The sequence below is a fragment of the Eulemur rufifrons genome, chromosome 15 (assembly GCF_041146395.1).
Source record: "Eulemur rufifrons isolate Redbay chromosome 15, OSU_ERuf_1, whole genome shotgun sequence".
Lineage (NCBI taxonomy): Eukaryota > Metazoa > Chordata > Mammalia > Primates > Lemuridae > Eulemur > Eulemur rufifrons.
The window spans coordinates 4,879,601-4,906,033 of record NC_090997.1 but is presented as its reverse complement, the minus strand read 5'-3'; the positions used below and the strand labels follow the sequence as shown (position 1 = coordinate 4,906,033).

Here is a 26,433-nt window from a genome sequence, read left to right as displayed (position 1 = left end):
TCCCTCAAATGTTTGTTATGTGCTCTACTTAGGAGTGCAAATTGAACTGGTTTGTGTGGAACTTTCTTTTTTTTTTATTTTTTTTATTTTTTTTACATTTGAATACAGGTCTATTTTTTTTTATCATTAATAACAATTTAATTTTACAGAATCAAAGAGTCTAACAGTATATCTTGTTAGATACAGTATGTCCTCATAATGTATACATTATTTCTTGTACAATGATATGAAATAATATGGGAAATATTCATGATAAATTATTAAGTGAACAATGCAAGTTAAAAACAACAGTTTCATATTTTTTTTCCCCACCCCCCTTTCCCGAGTCAGCACCTTCAAGTGTTACCACTCCCCAAACGGTGCGCAATGCACTCATTGTGTAGGCATACCCCCATCCCCTCCCCTACCCCCCACTTTTGTGGAACTCTTGAAGTCAAGTGCTGTTAGAAGAAACAACTCCTATAAACTAAGCTCCTTTTGGGCTTTTGGTAGATTTAATTTGGGCATGAGATTTAAATGTTGCTAATAGTTATATGACATGAAAGCAAATTCATATTTAACTAACACCAAGAATATTGTTTCTGGAAGCAATTGGACCATGTAAAGATTGGTCTCCCCTTATCTAGCCATCATTGCAGGCATATTTCTTTGTACTGCATATCCTTTGTAATTCAGTTTATGAGGGAATTTATTATTTAGAAAAATTAGGTAACAGTTATTTAGATGTGAATGGACAGAAACATTTTGTAAGCTCTCTAAAGGTCTCTTAGATCTTTGCCAGTTTTTCCATTGAGGAAAAACTTTAAGAAGTCGTCTAAGCACATAGTAAGTTCAGATAGTTTAGAAGGATCTAAACAGTTTGCAAACTGAAATACCTGTGCATGCCAAATGGGTGACAATTGAAATATGTGTCCGCAGGAAAGCACTTGCCTTTTATAAAGAGGCAAGTGATACTTGCCTTAAGTCAAATGTTGCTGTGCTGAAATGGGGGCCCAGTTTTAGATTGTTTCTGTTTTTTTTTTCAAGAGAAGTCAGAAATACAGACTTTATGGAAAATGTTCTGATTTTTAAATGTTGTCAATTAATTCAAATGTTTTTAGAACACTGTGAGCCAAATAAAGCACATCTGTAGGCAGGATATAGTCCTTGAACCACTTGTTTGTAACCTCTATACTAAAAGTAAATAGCAAAAATCCAGGTATAGCCACTGCTAACAATTTCTTGTATACCTTTTAGAAACTTCTATGCATGTATATTATACATAGAATTTTCTATGGACGTGTTTATATGTAAAATTATATGTAATTTTTTTTTAACAGTAATGGTTGTTGCTGTTAATAATTATCCTTCCTCTCCAGATTAGTGGATACCAGGACCCTTATACCTCCTTTGCTTCAGTGGGAACTGAATTAAGTTGTCAAGGTACTTATATAGGCTGATCAAACAGATATTTTTTTCAATTAACAGTGCAGTGGTGGACTTTGGTCACTTCAAATACAGTAAAATTCCTTCTTGTTAGGCAACAAACTCTCATCTAGTAATTACATATAATTTTATTAAAACTAGTAAACTATCTAGTAGTGAGCTCATTTGAATTTATGTGATACTGTCAGAGAACAGTTTCTAAGATGAACTTTTTGGAAACTCAAATGCAACAGTACTGAAATGCACTGAAAAGGTTTAACGCTTACTAAGTCACCTTGTGCTGATGAAATTAGTACATTTTGCACTTGTTGGAAGAGTAACTGATTTAGTAAAAGGGTGTTCTAATGATTTGCTAAAGTTAATGTATATCTTGGGAGGGGGAGCAGTTTATTCCCAAATATAGAGGCTTAGCCTCACTATGTACTGGGTTTTAAAAGATCCACCTTTTAAAAGAATAGTTGTTTTTTCTTAGTGTGTTTTGAGTTTCACGTCTATAAAGTGTTTCTGAGCGTTCACACTTGAATTATTGTGCTTGAGCTAGGTGAATCGCAGCCTCTTACGTACGGAACAGTCACCTCCTAATGATTGACTGAGTGATACATGATGTGCTTCTAAAGTGCCTTCTGGTCAGTGTTTATTTTCTAAAGTAAATTTTATTTTTTTTTTATTTATTTTTTAAAATACTTTGGTAACAAGCCTTGAGAGTGGAAACCACTGGGTAAGGGATGGGGTTTACATATAACTTTGACAGGGAACTACTGCCTTATTTTTATTTTTATAGTATATTTATTTTTCTCTGATTTAAAGTAATTGTGTGTGTGTATATATATATATATATATATATGTTTTTTTTTTTTTTTTTTTTTTTTAAGAAAGAGTCTTGCTCTGTTGCCCTGGGTAGAGTGCAGTGGCATCATCGTAGTTTACTGCACCTCAAACTTTTGGGCTCAAGAGATCCTCTTGCCTCAGCCTTCCAAGTAGCTGGGACTACAGGCAAGCACCACAGCGCCCAGCTAATTTTTTTTTTTCACATGGGGTCTCGGATGTTGCTCAGGATGGTTTTGAACTCCTGAGCTCAAGCAATCCTCCTGTCTTGGCATCCCAGAGTGCTAGGATTACCGGTGTGAGCCACTGTGCTCAGCCTACTGCCTTATTTTTAAAATAATAATTGTATTTTATTATGACATAAACTATTTATGCTCATTGCAGATAAGTTATAAAGTACCAATAATCAAAAGAATAAATACACCATACAGGACCCAGAGATAAAAATGTTAACCTTTTGATGTATGTATATTCTTCCAATACTGTAGAGTGTGTGTGTGTGTGTGTGTGTGTGTGTGTGTGTGTGCTTTACAAATAGGATATTTACTATATTCCAGGTGCTGTTTTAAGTGATTTTTGTTTAATACATAATTTAATGCTCATAATAATTCTAGAAAATAAATACAGTTATTTTCATTATTTTGGAAAAGGAAAAGAGGCTCAGAGAGGTTAAATAACTGAACCTAAAGTCTCATGGGTACAAATGGGTTTCAGACATAAGCACTCTGGGACCAGAGTCTGTGCTCATGATTGCTGTATTTTATATTAATACATAGTGAAGTTTCCTAGGACTGCCATAACAAATAGCACAAACTGGGTGGCTTAAAACAACGGAAATATATTTTCTTAAATCTGGAGGCTGGAAGTTCAAAGTTGAAGGTGTCAGTGGGCCATGATCCCTCTGAAGTTTCTAGAGAAGAATCATTTCTTGCCTCAGCTTTTGGTGGCTTCTGTCAATTGTTGGCTTTCCTTGGTTTGTAGCTGTATCACTCCAATGTCTGCCTTAGTAGTCACAAGGCCTTCCTTGTGTGTCTTCAAATCTCCCCCTCCTTATAAGGATACCAGTTAGTTGGATTTAGGGCCCACCCTAATCTAGTATGACCTCATCTTAACTAATTACATCTTCGAAGACCCTGCTTACAAATAAGGTCACATTCTGAGGTTCTGGGTGGACATGAACTTTGGGGGACACTATTTAACCCAGTATACACACATAGTGTAATCTGTCTTCACTTAATCTCTTATGACCATTTTCCTGTTCTTAATATAATTCCATACTTTTAAGGGCTTCAGAGTATTCCATTATATCAATATAGAATGGAATAATCCCTTTTTATTTAATCTGTAGATTATTTTCAAATTTTTGTCAATATAAACTCAGTATTGAACATTCTTCTAGCTAAATCTTTGCTTACATCGTTAATTATTTCCTTAGAATTTATCCCTAGAATTAGATTGCTAGGCTAAGGATTGCTGGGCTAAAGATAAACATGGCTTTTAATGCTCTTAATACTAATTGCTAAATTGCCTTCCCCGTAAAGAATGGACTGATTTGTATTTCTGCCACTACTGTAATGAGTGACTATTTCTTTGACACCTCATCAATGCAGCATATTACAATTAATTATTCTTAGTTTTATAGGTAAAAAATGTGAGCTTGTTTTAATTTGTATTTTGTCATTTCTAATGAGTATTTTCATGTGCTAAAAATCCATTGTATTTCTTTTATGAGTTGACTGAACTTGTCTTTTGTCTGTTTTCCATAAAGAGGTTTACCTTTTTGGGAAAGAAAATTTCTTCTTTTTACCCCCAATTGTAAAAGTAATAATGTTGGATATAAAAACCCAGAAAATTCGGAATGTCTAAGAAAGACAGTAAAGCTACTTGTAACACTAAAAGCTAATCACTGCTGTTAGTTTGTGTTCATACACTCGCATACATAGGTATACATATATTTTAAATTAAAATATAATCATACACATATTGCTTTATAGCCTATTTTTCACTTAAATATATTGTAGTTATCTTTTCATGTCTGTTTTTCATGACTCCTAATATTCCATTATTTGAGTATTCTGTAACTTCTTAAAGCAGTCATTTATTGATTTGTTTGTTTTTCACTATTATAAGTATCTGTTCACTTGCCTAATTATTTACATCTCTCTCTCTCTTCTTTTATTTATATGATCTGAAGTCTTAATTCTTTTTTTATTGTAACATATAACCCATGTATTTATTTAGGACAAATTCTTAGAAGTGGAATTGGTAGGTCAAAGGTATACCCTTGTGAAGGTTCTTGATAAACATTGCCCGATTACCTCCACAAGGATATATCATTTAATCTTAACAGTTAAGCAATAGAAAAGTCTGCTTTCTAGGAATTATTTTATCTTTGAAGGGTAGATTTGTGTGATAGGTGAAAGTTGTTACTTGTTTTATTTTGTGTTTCCTTGATTGCTGGTGAAATCTTAAGTTTTTGTTTGTTTGTTTTTGTTTGTGTAATGGCTATGTTTTATATATGTACTTAAATTTTTATTTTAGAAAAAAAGCATGATGATCTGTATACCCACAACTGAGATTTCAGTCATTAATATTTTGCCTTTTGGGCTTTCTTTCCATAAGAACAACAGTATTTTAAAGCAGATCCTATCAGTGTGGTGGCCCTTTGTTTCCACTTAAAAAATATAACAGCTTTATTGAGGCATAATTTACATATTATAAAATTCACATATTTTAAGTGTGTCGAGATTTTTAGTAAATTTATAAAGTTGTGTAGCCATCATCACAATCCAGCTTTAGAACATTTCTGCCACCCCAGTAAAATTTGTTGTGCCAGTTTGGTCAGTCCTCACTCTTATTCCTGGCCCCAAGCAACCACCAATCTGTTTCCTGTCTCTATGGATTTGTCTCTTCTAGACTTTTTTTGTTGTTGTTATTAAAGAAACGGGGTCTTCCTGTGTTGCCCAGGCTGGACTTGAACTCCTGGGCTCCAGTGATCCTCCCACATCAGCCTCCTGAGTAGTGGGGACTGTCACTGCACCTGGCTGGGTTTATATTTTATTTAAATATAAACATACAGTATAGTCAGATACAGTGGCTTGCACCTGTAATTATAGCACTTTGGCAGGCCTAAGCAGGAAGATTGCTGGCGGCCAAGAGTTCGAGGTTACAGTGAGCTATGATGTATTGCACTCCAGCTTGGGTGACAGAGCAAGACCCTGTCTGTTAAGAAAACAAAAAACAAAAAAACCCTGTATTATAGTATGTAGCCTTTTGTGGCTGGCTCCTTTTTGCCTTAGGGTATTGTTTTCAAGGTTCGTTCATACGGTAGCATGTATTGCATATGGAAGTTTATTTTGTTTTATTGCTATTATTCTACATAGTTTAAAATTGCCTTTAAAATATTCCTGCCTTTTAGGGGTCTTTGTTATTTAAAAAATTGATATTTATAAGTTATATTTTTCTAGTTTACTGTTTGTGCTATAACTTTTTAACATTTTATTTGGATGTATAATCTTAAAAATAATATTTCATGTGAAAAATTTACATAGTAGGTCCTGTGCTCTCATCCCACTGTCTAGAAGTGGTCATTGTTCTATTGTTTTAGAGACATTCTATGCCTTTGTAGGCATGTATTTGATCAGAGCGGGCACAGAGTCCTTATTCGTGCTACTTAGAAGTTATCATTGTACTTTCCTCCATTCTCCACACAGATTTAAGTCCCTCCTTCCACCTTTTTCTGAAAAACAACCATCCTCTATATTGATAGTTGGAAGGATGAAAACAGTCCCTGATAGCTGTCTTTAGGTCTTCAATGTTAGGCCTAGTTGGGAAATTTTTTCCTTCGTAATGCTTTAAAACAAACTTTGATATACTTTTAAATATAGACTTGAGGCCAGGCCATTTCAGTTCCATCATTCACTTCATTTGTCAAGATCTTTTTCTAACTGGGAGAGCACGTTCTGTTGGTGCACCATGTCATGCACTGAAAGGTCTTATACCATCCCCCATGCTTTAAACTCCCCTCCCCCACACACTCACAAATGAGATCATACTGTACATACTATTAGTCTCTGACTTGGTTTTTAAACTTCACAGTATGCTGTGGACAGCATCCTTTTTTTTTTTTTTTCTTTTTTTAATGGATGCATGGTATTCCATTGTAGCTGACCATATTTTATTTAACCACTTTCTTGTTAATGGACAAGAATTTTGCCACATTCTTAGGCAACCCCAGAATTATCTGTCTTTACATTGTTACTGGTCTAATGAGTTAAAATGTATTCATTTTAATTTGTTTTGCCTTAATTAGGTATGGGTTGGATATCTTTCCATATCTGTATTGGCACTTTATATATTTTTGTGACTTATTTGTGTTTCCCCCTCTACCCCAATCACATTGTTAGTCTTTTCCTCATTGATTTATGTGAGCTGTTTGCATGTTAAGGAAAATTGCTTCTTATTAAATTCTTGCTTTTCCTCCAGTGTGTCTTTTAACTTGGTTAATATTTTTACTATGTGACACTTCTTTGATGAATTTTTATGACATTGAATCTAGCAGTCTTCTGTTTTGATTTTTACTTTTGATTTCAAGCTTAGAAATCGTTCTCCTAATTGGTATGTAAATATTCCTGTTTTCTTTATTATTACATAATTTACATATAAATCTTTTATATAGGTGAAATTTATGTGGTGATTTGGTGGGAAGTCAATATCTTAACATATTTTGCAGATGATTAGACAATTTTCTCATTTTTTGAAAAATTCACATTTCCCCCGATGATTTGAAATGTTATCTATCTTTATCATGTCTCAAATGCTCTTATATATTTGGGTTTGTTTTTGTACTTTTTCTTCTGTTGCATTGGTGTGCTTGTCTGGTTTTTCAGTGCTAAAGTCAGAGTTTTAGTGTTTACTGAAAGGTGTTTTTTAAGAGAAGTACATTTTCTTCTTATTTTAATTTTCATTTTATCCAAGTTCCAGATGTACATAGTTTTCAGAGTGAAGTAGGTCTGCAGCTTTAAGGAACAAAATTACTTATAGTTAAAAGGAACAAGGGATCCTAAACCTTCTTTCTTATCTAACTTCACAGAGGCTTCAATCCTTTCAACTGATTTTTGGGTTTTTTACCTCTCTCAATTTTTTTTTTTTTTTAATTTAAACCATTATTTGTTGACTTTCCACGGAGAGATGAGGATTTCTCTTTGTAATAGCCAATGTGGTAGTAAAGAGCAAAGTTCAAAGTCTCTGCTAGTATGCTACTGTGTAACCTTTGGCAAGTTACTTTCTGTCTCTGTGTCTCTTATTTTCTCATATCTAGCACAAGAACAATATCAGTGTTTATGTGAGGATTAGATAGATAAATATGTGTAAAGATTTGGAATTGTGTGTGGCACATAGTAATTGTTAGTTTCACTCACCCTATTTCCTGTTCTCCCATTTTAGTTCTTTGAAATTTGGTTAAATCAAATCTTGTTACAACTATTTTTTTTTTTTTTTTTTGTAGAAGTGGGGGGTCTGGCTTTTGCTCAGGCTGGTCTTGAACTCCTGAGCTCAAGCCATCCTCCCACCCTTGCCTCCCAGAGTGCTAGGATTACAGGCGTCAGCCACCATGCCCAGCCAAATCTCATTGTAACTATTTAAATGCCTATCGACCCTTAAGCCATTAGTGTGCTTAGGTTACCTTTCCTTTTCTGCATAATCTTTTGCTGCCCTGAGGGTAATAATTGTATTGATTTTTGGTTTGTTCAGTCCCTCAGATTTTTTTTTTTTTTTTTTTTTTTTTACTAGGTTATCTTTAAACTCCCAGCACCTGTATAATCTCTTCTCAGTAGGTTCAGACACTTTAGGTATTCTTGCAGTTTTATCTTTTTGAACAATTACTTTCTAGAGCATTTGACCTACTCTGTTCCAGACTGGTTGAGCTCTAGGTCTGCTGCACAGTTTTCACCCTGGAGTTTTCTATAACTCTCTCTTTGTTGGAGCCCCTGTTTCCTGGACTCCCCCCCCTTTTTTTTTAACTTCCTGAGTGCAAGGGAGATGAAATTTGATCCTTTTGCATTCTGAAACTATCTTTGTCTTACTCTGATACTTAGTTGCTACCCTGGGTTTGGCTGGGTAGCAATTTTAAGGTTGGAAATGTATCTATCAGAATTTTGAAGGCACTGATCCTTTTTCTTTCGTTTTCAGCGGTAATGTTGAAATATGATGCTGTTCTGATTCTTTGTTCTTTGAATGAATCCTGTTTTCTTTCCTCTCTGGAAGCTTTTGGGAACTTTGCTGTGTCCCCAGTGTCCTGAAATTTGATGGTGATGCATTTCAGCATGTATTTTCATATATTGTGCTCAGCTTTGGTGAGCCTTTTCAGTCTGGAAAATGCGTCCTCTTGTTCTTGGAAAACTTCTTGAATTAATCCTTTGATTTCCTCCCCTTCATTTTCTCTGTTCTCTTTTCTTCAAGCTCCTATTTTTCAGTTATTGGACCTTCTGGTCTGGCTCCCTAATTATCTTTTCTCTTTTCACTTTTGACTAATGTTTGCTGTTTTCTGGGAGATCTCAGCATTGTTTTCTTAAAATCACTTTTTGTTATTTGTTGGCTTCAGTCTTTTTCTTTCATGTTAGATTTTTTACCTTAAATATATGTTGGTTCTTGACCATGTATTTCTATTTAAGAGGAGGACACTAAGAGGATTGGAAGCTGTGGGCATGACTGTTGAGTGTAGGGTTTGTTAACTGTGGGCTTCACAGCACCACCCATTTCCTCCAGGGTGGGGCAGTCGTTAAGCTATGCAGTATATACAAGGTATCCATGTAACAAAAACATTTATACCCTTCTAATATTTTGAAATTTAAAAAAAAGCAAAGCCAGGACTTGAACTCCCACTACCCCCTCCCGCCCCCCCCAAAAAAGACTATATTAGGGGATCTGAGGCCTAACTATTGGGTTTAGGCAAATGCATAACGTATCCTGTTTTTGTCTCTATATTTACCCTCACTTGTAAGGTATCTGGTGCTATTTATTCCTGAACCTTTCTGAGATCGTCTTTGTAAGTTAGGTTGCTTCTCTACTTTTGCCACTGTTGGCTGAGGAGGATTCAGCTTTCGCAGGTCAGCTAAGTCATTTTACTACTTGTCTCTCTACTTACCAATACTAATGTGCCCTCATTTGTTCACTTTGTCCTTGTGTCTTGTGAATTTATGCCTTTTCTTCCTCCCCATCTCTATATTTTGGGAGAGTTTAGGGAGGGAGCTGAAGTTAATGCTTGCATTTAGCAGTCAATCTTTTTTTTTTTTTTTTGGTCCCCATGCTTATAAAAACAAACCCTTCAATCTTTAATTGGAAGCTGAAAGAAAGTCCTGGATTTATATCTAAAAGTTTTTATTCTGCCTTTTCATTCTCATGATTTATGTGTTTGGATATGATATAAAATTTGGGTCCGGGCGAGGTGGCTCATGCCTGTAATCCTAGCACTCTGGGAAGCTGAGGCGGGGGGATCGCTTGAGGTCAGGAGTTCGAGACCAGCCTGAGCAAGACCCCATCTCTACTAAAAATAGAAGGAAATTAGCTGGACAACTAAAAATACATAGAAAAAATTAGCCGGGCATGGTGGCGCATGCCTGTAGTCCCAGCTACTTGGGAGGCTGAGACAGGAGGATCTCTTAAGCCCAGGAGTTTGAGGTTGCTGTGAGCTAGGCTGACGCCACGGCACTCACTCTAGCCTGGGCAACAAAGCGAGACTCTGTCTCAAAAAATAAAATAAAAAATAAAATAAAAAAAAATTTGGTATGCCAGTTGAATAACTGATCAGGTTACAAAGATGTTACAGATAACTTTCCTTTGCCCAGATGGGATTAGAGTTTTTATTTTCTTCCTTGTGCTTTCACTTTAATTCTTAAATTTTCTACAATGGATATGGTATTATTATACAATTAGGAAAATATAATATCTGAGAAGAGAAAAATTGCTAGCTAATCAAATCCTTGAATAAAAATTGGCTTTGGGATCATTGTGCTTCTCTGTTACTTAACCCTAAAACTGTAAAGAGCTGTGCTATGTCGTTTACCTCCTCTAGGTAATCTGCAGTTAGAAACACTAATTTTGGGGTATGTATATGTGTATTTTGCAGAGTTCATTCTGATTTATCCTCCACCGTTTTATTTTGAAGATTTCCAATCATAGAAAAGTTGAAAGACTAACACAATGAATACCTCTATACTCTTCACATAGATTGACCAATTATTATCATTTTGCCACATTTGCTTTATCATATTTTAAGTACCTTTATTGAAGTATAATTTACAAACAGCAAGTTAACCCATTTAAAAATGTATAGTTCAATGATTTTTGGTAAGTTTATAGAGGTCCACAACCATCACCTCAATCTAGTTTCTGGCTGGGTATGGTGATTCACACCTGTAATCCCAGCACTTTGGGAGGCTGAGGCAGGAGGATCACTTGAGGCCAGGAGTTCAAGACCAGCCTGGGCAACATAGCAAGACCACTGTCTCTTAAAAACAAAAAATAGAAAAATTAACTGGGTGCAGTGGTGTGCACCTGTAGTCCCAGCTACTCGGGAGGCTAAGGTGGGAGGATCGCTTGAGCCCAGGAGTTCGAGGTTACAGTGAACTGTGATAGTGCCATTGCACTATAGCCTGGTGACAGAGCGAGACCCCCCTCTCAATAATTAAAAAAAGAATATTTCATCACTCCAGTAAGATTTTTTCTGCCTATTTACAGTTAACCCATTTCCACTTCCAGCCTGAAGCAACCACTAATCTTTTGTCTGACTCTAAGGATTTGCCTTTTCTCCACTTTTTGTATAAATGGAATCATATAATATGTAGTCTTATATCTGGCTTTTTTCACTTAGCACAATGTTTCTGAGGTTCATCTATGTTTTAGCATATATCAGTATTTTATTCATTTTTATTGCTGAGAAGTATTCCATTGTATGGGTATATCACATTTAGTTTATCCGTTTGCCAGTTGATGGGCATTTGAGTTGTTTCTACTTTAGTGGCTATTATGAATAAAGCTGCTGTGAACATTTCACTTGTAAGACATTGTGTAGTCATGTTTTAAAATTTCATTTGGGTAGATATCTAGCAGTGGAATTGCTAATTTGTATGGTAAAATTGTGTTTAACTTTTAAAGAATCTGCCCATCTGTTTTCCAAAATAACTACTACTCTATATTCCCACCAACATTGTATGAGAGTTCTCTCAGTGGGTTTTATTCATTTTTTATCCTGAACCATTTGAGATAAATTACAGGCATTGTGATATTTCATCCCTAAGCCCTTCAGCAAATACATCCTAAGAGAACAAGGGCATCATCTTCTGTAACTGCAATATCATTGTCACCCTCATGGAATTTAATGTGGAAATAATAGTATTATCTAATATATAGCCCATATCTAAATATCTGATTTGTCCCTAAAGTGCCCTTTAAAACTTTTTCCTTTTTTTAAAAATCCAGGAATCCCTCAGGGATCCCATGTTACATTTGGTTGTCATGTCTCTTTTGTCTTTTTTATTCTAGAACAGTTCCCTCACAGTTTTTGGGTGTTTTATGATATTGACATCTTTTAAGATCCAGATAGTTGTCCTCTAGACCTTCGGTCCCCAACTCCCTGGCCGAGAACCAGTATTGGTCCGTGGCCTGTTAGGAACCGGGCCACACAGCAGGAGATGGTTGGTGGGTGAGCCAGCAAAGCTTTATCTATTTACAGCAGCTCCCCATCACTCCCATTACCGCCTGAGCTCCACCTCCCATCAGATCGGTCACTGTCTCCCGTCACCCCCAGATGGGACCGTCTAGTTGCAGGAAAATAAGCTCAGGGCTCCCACTGATTCTACGTTATGGTGAGTTGTATAGTTATTTCATTATATATTACAATGTAAAGATAATAGAAATAAAGTACACAATAAATGTAATGCACTTGAATAATCCCCAAACCATGCTTTCCCCCCCACATCCATGGAAAAATTGTCTTCCATGAAACTGGTCCCTGGTGCCAAAAAGGTTAGGACCTACTGTTCGATATTGTTGATTAGTGTGATTGTTTCCTCATGATTAGATTCAGGTTAAACATTTTTTTTTTCTTTTTTTAAGAGACAAGATCTCACTGGTCTTGAATTTCTGAGCTCCAGTGATCCTCCCACCTCAGCTTCCAAGTAGCTGAGACTGTAGGCATGTGCCACCGTGCCTAGCTAGTTTTAAACATTTTTGGTTGGAAATAATACATAGATGATGCTGTGTCTTCCATTGTATCACATCAGGAGGCAAATTAGTTATTAATATTTGTGTTATTGACTATGCCAAAGTTGAGTATTTAGTTAAGATGGTGTCCACCTGTTTTTTTCCCTGTATAATTAATAAGTAATCTGTTGGGGTGACTCTGAGACTGAGAATATCCTGTTTCCCAACAGTCTTCCTCCCAACTGTTTTAGTATCGATGATCCTTGCCTGAATTGATCATTGCATAGGGGGTTGCAAAAAGATTAATGTCTAATTTTGCTGTTCCCTCTTCATTTATTTGTTGGTATTCTTCTGTAAAGATATTAAGTTTTATTTTATTTTTGAGAGAGGGTCTTACTTTGTTGCTCAGGCTAGTGTACAGTGACATCATCATAGCTCATTATAACCTCAAAGTCCTGGGTTCAAGACTCCCACCTCAGCCTCCTGAGTAGATGGGACTACAGGCATGAGCCACCATCCCTGGCTAATTTTTATTTTTATTTTTTTAGAGATGAGGCTTTGCTATGTTGCCCAGGCTGGTCTCGAACTTCTGGTCTCAAGCAATCCTCCCACCTTGGCCTCCCAAAGTGCTAGGATTACAGGCAAGAGCCTCTGTGCCCAGCCAAGACGTTAATTTTTAAATGGAGCGTATCAAATGAGAGTTATGAAAGGACTTTATGGTGAATAAAGCAAAATGTTAGTCATTTTTAAGTATATTTTAATGGTGTGAGCCTAAATGTATTTGCCTTAGCCTTCAGCCACATAGGATCTAGAAAAGGATTATTGAACAGAGAGATCTCCTTGTCCTTTGTGAAGCTTGAAATACATAAACTCCTTCACTATGTTTATATTATTTGGGGATTTATACTCCTTTTCTGTCTTTAAGAGACCAGTGATTTTTAGGAAGAATCAGAAAAGGTACAGAAAGATTTTTTCCTCTAAGTTTTTAATATTTTTTTCTTTGTACACCAAATTGGGTAATTTTTTTCATGTATCTTTGGATGGTTTTGTGGTTTTTTTTTTTTTAGTAGTAATATGGTGGTAATTATGCAGTGTCATAAAGTAGATATTTTTGAAAGTCCTTTTATTCTGTAACGTATAAGAAATGTCATAGTTGGATTAGTTGTCTCAAACCTGATTGCTTGTCATCTGAAGTATTGGTTGCCTAGAACATGAAAACATTAACAGTATGTGAGATTGTTTGCAAGTATAACAGGACTTTTTACAGGAAATATTCTTTAAATGTTATATCCCGTGTTTGTGCTCAATGATTAGTTATTATTAAAAATGACAGCAATCTGACATATTTATACTGTCATTAGTTTGTAAAAGAAAAAGGGGCCTTTTCTCTCAGGTTTGTGAATTATAAAATCTGCTTTTATCATATGCTTTTTCCAAGTTCCATGTAATTTAATACTCTAGCTGTAAGAATATAGCTTTTTAAAGGTACTTATCTCATGTATACCAGAAGGCAGCAGCCATATATAACCACAAAGTACTTGGAGATTGATTGGCTGCAGAATGATAGATTTGGGAGTCAGAGTTTAAATGCCATACGGCATTATTTGGTAGTGTTGGTAATACCGTATTTGTCATCTATCACAATCTAGCGAAGGTTTATTTACCATTTGGTTCTTAGAGGAGAGAATAAGATTGATAGATAGCATAGGGCTATAGATTTTCTCTTAGGTGGGTACTTCAGTGTGCATTTTTGGAGGTGCAGTATGCTGATGGAATGGCCAGTACTGTTTTTTTAGGAGAGAGAAAACTGAAGAGACTTTGAAGCTAGTCCCTGTAGCACACTATCAGGAAATTTCAAAGGCAAGAAATATTAGACAGGTGTGAAGCATTTTAATCAAAGGTATATGCAAGAAGTGTGTGTGGTATTTCTTTTTTAAAGCCTATGCAGTTATCTCTGTATGCAGAAATAAGAACTAAATTTAAGGATGGAACGTTGGTTAACAATTTTGGGGGGTTTTGCACCTTTTTCCTTTTTAAAATATCAAAACCAAAAGTTCCTGGTATATTTTAGAAAATAGCTCTCTAACCAGATTGTAGGATACAATATATGTGATCACTGCTGGTTTATTCTAAGTTCCCTGCTAGTTAAACAAACTTTTGAAAGCCATGCTTAGTTATAGATTTACCTGATCATTTCATAACTGCTATTTTAAACCATGTCTGAAAGTTTGTTTCACGAACAACAGTAAACCACAAACTTTGTTTATGAAGATAGCTTTGTCTGAATTATGTTTTTTGTTTGTCATTCTGGGACTTTTTGGGTATCATGCACTTTCATGTCTCCTCTGGGCCAGTGTTCCAGCATTTTCAAAAATTTCAGTTATCACTCAACGTAACGATTGTTTGCCATTTCAGGAAGTATCCATGACAGTTAAATTCAGGGGGCAACAAGAATGGGAGTTATTTCTAAACGTGCATCTTTGAAGGAAAATTGAGTTCTTGGAAGCAAGAGTTATGATGAAGGAAATGACTCAGCACCATTTTGAGCCCAGTGTGGTGGTACATACCTGTAGTCCTAGCTACACAGAGGCTGAAATGGGAGGATCCCTTAAGCCTAGAAGTTTGAGAACAGCCTGGGCAACATAGCAAGATTCTGCCCGGGGAGGGGGGGGGGAGAAAGAAAGAAAAGGCACCATTTAAATTGTAATCTTTATTCTGCCTTTATATTCATATTTTTTATGGTGAATGTTCTCAAGTATACAGTAAAGTAGAAAGAATAATACAATGTATAGCCATTATATTAACTTTTTGGTGTTATAAGTTACCACAAGCTATGTGGCTTAAAAACACACAAATTTAATTATCGTAACAGTTCAGGTCAGAAATTCGAAATGGGTCTCACTGGGCTAAAAGCATGGTATCATCAGGGCTCTGTTCCTTCTGGAGAATCTGTTTCCTTGCCTTTTCTTGCCTCCAGGGGCCACATGCATTCCTTGGCTCATGGCCCCATTTCTCCACCTTCAAAGCTAGGACCTTCTCTCACTGGCATCTATCTGGTTCTCTCTTCACAGTCCCTCTTTCACGCTTAAGGAAGTGATTCATTGGGTTCATCTGGGTAATCCAGGATAATCATTCCTATTTTAAGGTCAGCTGATTAGCAACCTTAAATCCCCTTTGCCATGTAACTTAACATATTTATGGGTTCTGGGGATTGGGACATTATTAGGATGATGAAAATGTTCTGAAACATGGTAATATTCTGAAATGTGGTGGCGGTTATACAATTGTGTAACTTTACTAAAAATCATTGAATTGTGCAAATGAATTGGGTAGATTTTATACCTCAGTAAAATTTTTTAAATAAAAACCTTTGCTCTCCTTTCCTTTTAATAGTAATTCCAAATTTCCAGTGAAGCCTATTGGTCCCATCTGAGTTTTTTTTTTAATTGTGGTAAAATACACATATTTCCATTTTTAAGTGTACAGTTCCATAGTGTTAAGTATATTCACATTGTTATACAACCGATCTCCAGAACTTTTTCATCTCAAAAAATGGAAGCTCTATACCTATTAAACAATTCCCTATTGCCCATATAAGTGGACTCGTACAACATTTAACCTTTGTGACTGACTTCACTTAGCATAATGTCCTCAGGGTTCAACCAAAATGTTGAATGTGTCAGAATGTCCTTCCTTTTTAAGGCTGAATGATATTCAATATATGCACATAGTTACACTCACGCACACACGACATTTTGTTTATTCATCTCTTGATAGACATTTAGATTGTATCTACCTTTTGAGCATTGTGAATAATGCTGCTATGAACATGGGTGTTCCTTTTGAGAACTGCTTTCAGTTTTTTTAGATACCCAGAAGTGGAATTGCTGGATCTGAGCAAGTTTTAACTTACCATTCCAGCTACTCTTCTACATTTTTTAATAGCCTTTGCACCAGGCATTCAGACTTTATTCCTTGAACAGACTCTACAGTTTTGAATTAATCTGGATCTATTATGTTGTAAGTAACAAACTCATATCAAACTAGGTAATACTAAGTGGGGGTGGGAGGGTATTTAAGGATGTTGCTATGTTACACAGAACCCAAGAAGAGGAAGATGTTTGGGCTTCAGGAACTACTAACTGCAAGCAAGGACTCAAAATACCTTCAGGTTTCTTTTCTTTCTTTTTCTTTTTTTTCTGAGACAGAGTCTCACTCTGTTGCTGGGGCTAGAGTGCCGTGGCGTCAGCCTAGCTCACAGCAATCTCAAACTCCTGGGCTCAAGCAATCCTCCTGCCTCAGCCTCCCGAGTAGCTGGGACTACAGGCATGCACCACCATGCCCAGCTAATTTTTTCTGTGTATTTTTAGTTGTCCAGCTAATTTCCTTCTATTTTTAGTAGAGACAGGGTCTCCCTCTTGCTCAGGCTGGTCTTGAACTCCTGAGCTCAAACGATCCTCCCGGGTCGGCCTCCCAGAGTGCTAGGATTACAGCTGTGAGCCACCGCGCCCGGCCTAGGTTTCTTTTCTTTTCTTTCTTTTTTTTTTTTTTTTTTTTTTTTGCTAGGATCCAAGTCCCAGAGCGCCAACGCAGTGGCCTCTCCACGAACCAGGACATCCAGGTTTCTTTTCAATGTATGTTTTATCTAAGTGTCTGCAGTGGTCTTGTCTCTCTGCTGTAGAGAACCATAACTGTCCAGAGCTCCCAAATATGTAGTTTATAGGCCAAATACTATGAGAGAAACCCTTTCTCAGTTCCAGTTCCACGTTCCTGAATACTTCCATGTCAACTCTGGAATAACTTCACTTTTTACTAAAGAGTCCTATTCGGAAGTGGGGGGCATTTTTTAAACAAATAACAACTACAAATGTTTTCATCCCCTTCCGCAATGAGAGATGACCCCTAGTCAGATCCATCTGTAATATTACTTGTCATACATAGGTCCTCCATCCCACCAGCTTAAGGTCTTTGGGTGATAGCTATGCTTTCTCTAGTACGATTAGTCCAGATACACGTTTTTATGATCCTGCAGTCAGTGGGCCAAAGTATTTATTTTTTGTTGTTGTTTTGCCTTCCCCTGCCCCTCACTGTACAGTCCCAGTAAAAAATGGTGAGAGTGAAACCAGAAAAAGAGAGAAAAGAAAAATACTGTATTTTGGTTACTAACTTTCTATTCAACAAATATTTATTTCACACCTTCTACATTTGAGGCAATGTTCTTAGCCCTGGGGATCCGAGCAGAAAGAGTACAGAGTGTATACCATCTTCTGCAGGGCAGGGCCAATCAGCTACAGTCAGCAAGTCTTATCATGGTCTCCCCTTAACTCATTTCACTGGCAGGGGACTGAAGGTCTAGCCTGGCTGCCCACAGAAAGATTCCCCATGTCTGATATTATTTTATTTTTTTAGAGACAGAGTCTTGCTCTGTTGCCCAGGCTAGAGTGGAGTGGCCATAGCTCACTGTAACCTTGAACTTTTGGGCTCAAGCAATCCTCCTGCCTCAGCCTTGCGAGTAGCTGGAACTATAGGCACATGCCGCCACACCCAGCTAATTTTTGTAATATAGAAATGGGTCTCACTATGTTTCCCAGGCTGGTCTTGAATTCCTGGCCTCAAGCAATCCTTCCATCTTGGCCTCCCAAAGTGCAAGGATTACAGGTGTGAGCCACTGTACCCAGCCATGTCTGACATTCTTTAGGAGCGTACCTGCGAGGAAGCATAGGGGATGTAGGGGCACTATGAGAGTTGGTTCCTTTATGGAGGCTGTGATGCTTTAGCTGTCCCCTTTCATTACCATGCTACTTTCTAGACTTAGGGTTTGACTAGGGATAAAATAATTAAAAGCTCCTAGTGATAGAACTCCCTTAAAACTTTAATTCATTGCTTTTTCATTTCATATGGGGGCATTCCCTTTGATAAATAACCAACTCTAGTAATATTATAATTAGACTTTTTAGTCCCTAGGATTGCTAGAGAAAATAGCTAGGGTTAGTTGGGTCAGGTCCCTTAGCTTATTTTTCCAGCTTAAAAGTGTCTGCCTCATGCGTGGATGGAAAATTCTGAGTTTGGTGCATTCTCAAATCTTCTGTGGAATTCCATCTCCAAATGTGTTTTTGTCAGATATACTTTATAATGAGGGAGAAGGTGGCAGTTTTTGGGAGGGGGTGCTCTGGGAATCATTTGAAATGGGCTGTCAAGGTCTCACAGTTTCTTAGTGGCTTAGAGAATTCAGTTGCAGAAATTCAACAAAGGATCTAATTATCTGACTTTCAGAAGTTTCAGATCTCTGGCTTTAGGCAGAAAGAGCTTGCTTAATCAAGTTATATTCTGGTCTTATGTGTCATGTCTCCTCTCCAGAGGGCTGGATTGGATTGTGTTGTCTTGTAGAACTTTACTGAAGTTAACACAGTTTTTTGTGATTACTCATAATAGCGAAAAGGTAGAAACAACCATAATGTCCATCAACAGATGAATGGATAAACAAAATGTGGTATATACATACAATGGAATATTACTCAGCCATAAAAAGGAATGAAATACTGATACATGATACAGCCTGGATGAACTTCGAAAACATGCTAAATGAAAAAAGCCAGTCACAAAGGGTCATATATTAATATGACTCCTATTAAATATCCAGAATAGGCAAATCTATAGAGACACAAAATATAATGGTTACCTAGGATTGTTGGAAGGGGAATGGGAACATTGGGGGTGATAGCTAAAGGGTTTGGGTTTTCTTGGGGGGAGGTAATGGAAATGTTCTAAAATTAGTTACATTTGTTTATGGTTCCACAACTTTTTGAATATATTAAAAATCACATATTGTATGAATCTTATTATATGAAATATCCCAAATAGGCAAATCCATAGAGACAGGAAGCAGATTAAGTGGTTGCCAGGGGATGGGGGGAGGAGGAATGGGAAATGGTTATTTAATAGGCATGGGATGATGAAAAAGTTTTAAAACTAAAGAAAGGTGGTGGTTGTATGACTTTGTGAATGCACTAAATGTCACTGAATTGTACACTTCAGAATTGTTGATGATGTGAATTTTACCTCAATTTTTAAAAAAGGCAAAATAGATTGATCCTGACATGTTAGCCAAAGGCACTTAGAAACTAAACTCTTACAATGCCAGTGTAAGTGGCTGTGTCCTCAGAATCTGCTTAAAACAAAACAAAACAAAACAAGCAAGCAAATCTTATCTCAAATAACAAGAATACTCAGGGTAAGATTGCTCTGGGGTTGCCTAATTTAGTTGTTCAACTACATCATCAAGGACACAGCAATTATTTCCCTTTTTCTGATTTATCACTGTCAGCATATCAGCCTCATCCTCATTAGGTCTCCTGATGTTTCTAAGATGGTTATAGTAATTCTGTGCATTGAATTTTTTCAACGTATTCCAGTGGCAGAAGAAAGGACACCTTCTCATTCTTCTGGCTTCTTCTTCTTTTTTTCCATTTACCTTTTTATTATAAAATTTTCAAACCTACAGAAGATTTTGAAGAATCATAGAGTGTATGCCCTCATACCACCTAGATTCAACAGTGGTTAACATTTTTACCGTATTTGCTTTCTCTATATAAGATTTAAAAACCTCTTGGCCTCTTTAGCTGTCCAAAAAACAATAAAGAAAAAAAAAAGATTTAGAAACCATTTGAAAGTTGTAGACATCAAACCTTTCATCCTTAAACACTTCTGCATGCATCTCCTAAAAATAAAGGACATTTTCCTACAAAACTATGCACTGTTATTAACCTAATAGAATAGTGTCACCACTTTTCCTATTCATGGCAGAGTGCTTATTTTTTATTTTCTGCTTGGAAAAAGTTATAGGTAGCTACTGATGATAGTTACAAGGACCAGTTTCAAAAAGTAATAAAATTATTGGATCAATAGATAGCCAGGAAAAGAAGAGAGAAGAAACAGTTTTGGATTCAATAGGGCTCTAAAAATAGGGTAAGTGTTGACATGAACTTTGTCCATCCTTGGAATGAAATCTTCCACAGTTTTTTTTTTTTCCTATCTGTCTTCACATATTAAAGTTTCCATGAATTGATTTTTAGGTTGAAAACATTGACATTAAGTCTTTAGCCCAGCTCCCATTCCCTACTTGCAGTCATCTTTCTGTTTTAATGAAAGTCTCAGTTTCTTCCTAGGCCATAAAATTGACCGTAGTTGTAAGTATGCACTGTTCGGCCCTTCTTTTTTGGTCTTCCATGTTAGATTCCTGTTGAGTGGATGTTGGAAAGCTAGTAAGAACATCTGTTTTGCTGAACCTTTCTTTAGTCAGAGTACTTTTTTGGTCATTCAGAGATAGTAAGGTCTTTCTGATTCCTGGTGGGTGCACGGCCTTAGTAGCAATATTATAGGCACACCACAGGTGAGGGAACCTTCTTGTGATTCGGAATTACTATCACTTGAAGCTCCAAAATGCTGCTATTGTTCATGCCTGACTGGATCCAATCATTTTTCTGACTTCCTATTTCAATTTGTGTCCAAATAAGATGAATAGTTTTCTTTTTCTCGTAAATAATGTGGGTCCTTTTGAGTTTTTTACTTATTCAGAGAATGGAAACAAAAGTTATGTAATTTTATTTCCCTGAGAATCTGAGCTAATACTCAGACTTCAGGCATTCTTTTAATTTTGATTTTCTTAACTGTTTTCTACGCCCATATGTTTGGATGATGTCCCCGGCTGTATAATCAGTATATGGTTTTCTTCATAAGACCAGTAATCTACTGTCTTATGTATGTATACATAGTACAAAAATAAATGTTCTGTGTTTATGAATGTATGCAAGATTAGTTCTTTTAAGAATTCGGTTTAACTAAGGGATTACAATTAATTCATTTATAGAATTAACAATGGTAATTAATATGTTCTTAAGAAAATCAGATGTTCAGAGTGTTATATAATTGGAAAATTCTGGGTAAAAGTTTTGAATAGCTTTTGAATAGATATGGCTGTAAATTCTAATAATTAACTGTCTAGCCTGGGACAAATTACCTGTCAGTGACTCAGTGGCCTCATCTATAAAATGAAGACTGAACAAAATTGTATTTCATCAAGGAACACATGTCAGTGTCATCAAATTCTTTTACTCTAATTCAGGTTAACTTGATTGTCAGTGCAGTTGAAACTGCACCATGCCCATCTTTCACCCTAAATAGGAAACGCTGCTTTGGACTTACAGCCTCTGTGTGAGAGGCATTTGGAGTTACCTTTGTTTTGGTGTCCCTGGTTAGCTGCAGTCAACTAGACTATTAACTTTGAAGGCAGGGGCCATGCCTGTCTTGCTATCCTCTGTCCCTGGCCCCAGGCCAAGTGCCTAGCACATGGAATAAATGCTCATTCATTAAATATTTGTTGAATGAATGACCGCCAACCTAGGACATTTACAATACATTACCTCAGCAATCTTTACAGCCAACCTAATAATGAGATAGGTGGTATCAACTCAGTTTTGCAGATGAGTAAAACTGATGTAAAATCTTAGCCCCTTGTTCAAAGCCCCACAGCCAAGGGTTAGTGCTGACTCTAAAGATTATATTCTTTAAAAAAATTTTTTTTTATTGTGGTAAAATATACATGACATAAAATTTACCATTTTAACCATTTTAAGTGTACATGTACCATGACACAAAGTATATTCACTGTGTTGTGCAACCATCACCACCATCCACTTTAACATGTGCATTTTTTTCTCCACTATTAGATTGTCTCTGTTCTTCAGGGTGCTTTTAACTATCTGAAATCAGATTAAAAACTTTTTTGGGCCGGGCGCGGTGGCTCACGCCTGTAATCCTAGCACTCTGGGAGGCCGAGGTGGGCGGATCGTTTGAGCTCAGGAGTTCGAGACCAGCCTGAGCAAGAGCAAGACCCCATCTCTACTAAAAAATAGAAAGAAATTATATGGACAGCTAAAAATATATATAGAAAAAATTAGCCGGGCATGGTGGTGCATGCCTGTAGTCCCAACTACTCGGGAGGCTGAGACAGGAGGATCCCTTGAGCTCAGGAGTTTGAGGTTGCTGTGAGCTAGGCTGATGCCACGGCACTCACTCTAGCCTGGGCAACAGAGTGAGACTCTGTCTCAAAAAAAAAAAAAACAAAAAAAAACTTTTTTGAGCAGAACATTGAAGTAACCTGAAAGTTTAAACTTTCAGACTGGACTGAATACTGGGTCAGTGTTTCCCCTTTCCCATCACCTCAGCCAGCTCTATTTCGTGTAGAATTTCTTGTTGGCTAATAATAGCTGAGTATGTTGTTTTGAACAGGACTATATGCTGTCATGTCTGCTTTTTTGACATTGAATTGGAGCTGTTTGATCTTCCTACTCGGCCCAGTGGGGCAGTAATCTGAATGGTCTGAACTCCAGTTCACTGTGTACCCACATTTGGAGCTGTGTACCTACCTGATTAGTTAGAGCACCACTGGGCTAAAGTCCACTTTCTGCCTTGTACTTGGGAAATGAATTTGCTTTGTCATCCTCCACTCCAGCTTCCTGCCAGGATTCCAGTTCACTGCTTTCAGTTTCAGTTTGGGCTTTAAAAATGTTTCTTAATCTTTCTCTGGCTGAATTACCTGTATAATACAGGTACAAATAAGCAGTTTTGTTGCTTCAACTATGGGACAACTTGGAAATGTGTGAAAAGAGATTTGAGGAGGGGGATGGATCTGCCTAAGTAGGGTAGCTTGACTTTTCCACTTGTTAAATGCTCCTACTGCAGTGGTCTTGAAATCCTGTCCTGATGGCAGAGCCAAGGGGTGAAATATGACACAGGTTAGGGACGAGAATTGGCAATTATCCTGAGTGCACAAATAATTTCTTCCTTCCCAAGCATATTTTACAGCCAAGTGAACAGGAAACAATTCAGCAGGCTACTTGCTGGAAACCTATGGCAGAAAAATTATCTTAACAAAAAGGTGCACATACAGCTTTTACAAAACATTCTCAAAAGAACCAGTTGCGAATTAGGCTTATTTTTCTCTCTTTTTATGCCTTATCCCTAAGTGTAAGGCTTATTCCAGACGTATTTCTAAGCCTGTTTGTGAATGGTAGAAGCTGAACTTCCCCAAGTTTAACTAGTCACATATCCTTCACTTTGGATCACTGTTAGCTAGATAGGAAACTGCCAAGAAGACTTTAGTCCAAGCCTTTGTGTGGAACAGTCAAGCAAACAGGTGCAGTTTGGCCCCTGGCCCAGCTCTGCTCCATGTAAATTTTATCAAGCACGCATACGATAGGAAGGCAGTTGGTGTTGTTGTAATTCCAGTCATTACTAGTATGACAGGCCACCATTGCATGAGGCTTGACCTGAGGTAGCTGCTCTAAATATACCCTTCCTTTCTGGCAGCTGCAAACACCTGGAGGAGCAGGCAGGGCCCCAGCAGAAAAGTATTTGCTGTTAATAGCCTGTCTGTTGAACAGTTGTGTACTGTCAGAGCTTGTATTGTGCTATGTTTATGCGTAATTAAAAACAGCCCACTGGATCCATTGGTTTATAGTCGGGTTATGTTTAGAAATATGCAGTTTGGGTTGTTGTCTACTGTAGAAACTGGGGATGACGTCATTGGTTTGAGTAAGACCAAAAGAGAAGCAGTTAATGTAATTACCAACAGTTTCTTTGATCTCTGTAATGAACACAGCTTACTTAAACCCCTTGGTCTTTGGTTTCTGGCACTGATCAACCAAGCTGTCAATCATGTGATTCTGTTCAATTGGAAACCCTGGTTTATGTGCTTGGTAGTTCATTCTGACAAAAGGAAGTTTAGAGTAAAAAAGAACAACAATATTTAGAAAATAGTGCTTCCAAGAAAGAAACTGTAATATAAATTACTTTTAAACATGTAAAAAGATACTCAACCTTATATTAAAAGAAAAGCATTTTAAGACCTCACTGAGACATTATTTTTTTTACCTATTAGACTGGCAGAAATTCAAAATATTGGAGAAATTGATGATGAGGAAGTAGGGAAATAGGCATTCCTCTTATATTCTTGGTGAGAGCGTTAGTATACAACTTTTATTGAGGAAAGTTTGGTATATTTATTAAAACCCCAAATATATACCCTTTGACTCAGCAATTTCACTTATGGGAATTTATTACATGGATATACTTGCATGTATACAAAATGAGGTGTGCTTAAGCTTATTCAGGGAAGAGTTAATGATTGGAATCAAAGTTGACAAGTTAAATAAATAATGATACATCTATATAATGGATACAGCTGTAAAAAACAATGTAGATATTATTTATGTACTGACAGAAATGTCTTCAAGATACAGTGTTAAGAGAATAAAGCAAAGGCCAATGTATATTATGGTACCAATTGTGTAAAAATGGAAAATAATATATCTATATATCATGTTTGCTTGTATATGCAATAAGAAAGTTCTGGAAGGAAATTTAAGAAAGTAGTATGAACAGTTATGTGTGTTTGTGTATTGAGGGAAGAAGAGATAAGATGGCTATTTTTCTTTGTGTGAAACTTCTTTAACCATTGCATATATTACTTTTTCAAAAAAATAACTAGAATATTTTAAACAGTGGGGTTTCTTTGAATCCCACAGTCACAGTTACAGAAGAGCTCTCTTTTAATTGACTTCCTTACCCATTCTTGCTATTCTGTAGGTAATAGATTTCCTCATATGGTTGCTGATTGTACTAATATTTGTTACTTTCTTTGTGGGTACCTTGGAAAGAAAGTGATAATACAAGTGTGTTTTTCCTGTTATTCCTCAGCCAGAACAGATGGCTTTAAAGAGCTTCAGGTTGGGACAAACCCTAAAATACAGGCTTTTCCCTTTTGTTTGACAATTAGGATAATATCCTATGGACAGGACTGAAGTCTTTTGCCTTTTCTCTTTTTTTGTAGGAACCTACAAGCAGCAATTGGCGCCTATTATGACTTTGAGAGCCCAAACATCAGTGTGCCCTCTATGTCCTTTGTTGAAGATGTCACCATAGGAGAAGGGGAGTCAATACCTCCTGATACTCAGTTCATAAAAACATGGCGGATCCAGAATTCTGGTAAGTGTATTATGTATAATGGGCAATGCTCTATTGTCCGGTTTTCTTTTCTTAATAGTTAAAAGAAACAAGAAGGAAATATTTTAGCTCATATATATGATTGTGTAACTCTGAGCTTTTTCTTACACATGATATATCAAATTTTCTTATATTGGAATGATGACCAAACATTAGTGAAATACCCTTTGCTCTAGAATAGGAAGAAGGATTTAGGTTTCATGCTTCTAAGCTACCTATGACATAGTGGCATCTAAACACACTCCAGTATTCATTTGGTACTAGGAACTAGACTTGTATGTGGTGGGGTATTGTCTCTACCTGTATAGTTTTACTTCATCATTTTATTTCTGCTCTAATTAATCTTCCAGTCATTTCCAGCAGGCCAGGGGAGGTATATCCTTGAATAGAACAGGGTAGTTGGAAAGAGCTGTGAGCATCTGCTCTTTTGAAAGCTCATTTCTTTGTAACCACAAGGATGAGAGAATCCTCTATGAAATTTCATTAGGATATCTGACACATTAATTAATACCACTTTGAAAAATAGGGTAAAAAGTGTGGGAATTTGCTTAGAAGGGGAAAGAAATTGTTAGCTTAAAAAATACCAAAAAACATTGTTTTGAGGTACTGCTGTTTCTTTTAAGACAAATTAGAAATAAGTTAATCATAGTTCTTTGAAAATAGTATCTGAATATGTGTCTGAGAATTGTTGATTATTACCTTTTATTTACTAAATTCTTTTCTGATGACTCTTTTTTTTTTTTATTTGAGTAGGTTTAGTATCTCTTGTCCCATCGAATGACAGTTTATGTTGACTGAGTGTGTTTTAACTTCCTTGTTAATGAGGACGTCCAGAGAAATTCTGAGAGATGGAAAATTGGGTCAAAAAGTATTTAGCTAAAAATATGTGGGTATGGAGGTACCCTGTCTAGCAAGGTAGTT

At 36.6% G+C, this 26,433-nt stretch overlaps 1 protein-coding gene across 2 annotated transcripts in view; it reads left to right on the top strand.

Annotated features, from left to right (window-relative positions):
- The window catches only part of ILRUN (inflammation and lipid regulator with UBA-like and NBR1-like domains), a 93,375-nt gene that overhangs the window by 8,979 nt on the left and 57,963 nt on the right, over positions 1-26,433 (top strand). For both annotated transcript variants that reach the window (XM_069487586.1, XM_069487585.1), the window contains exon 2: positions 25,340-25,494. In XM_069487586.1, the coding sequence (XP_069343687.1) occupies positions 25,340-25,494 (155 nt within the window). The remainder of the gene's footprint in view (positions 1-25,339; positions 25,495-26,433) is intronic.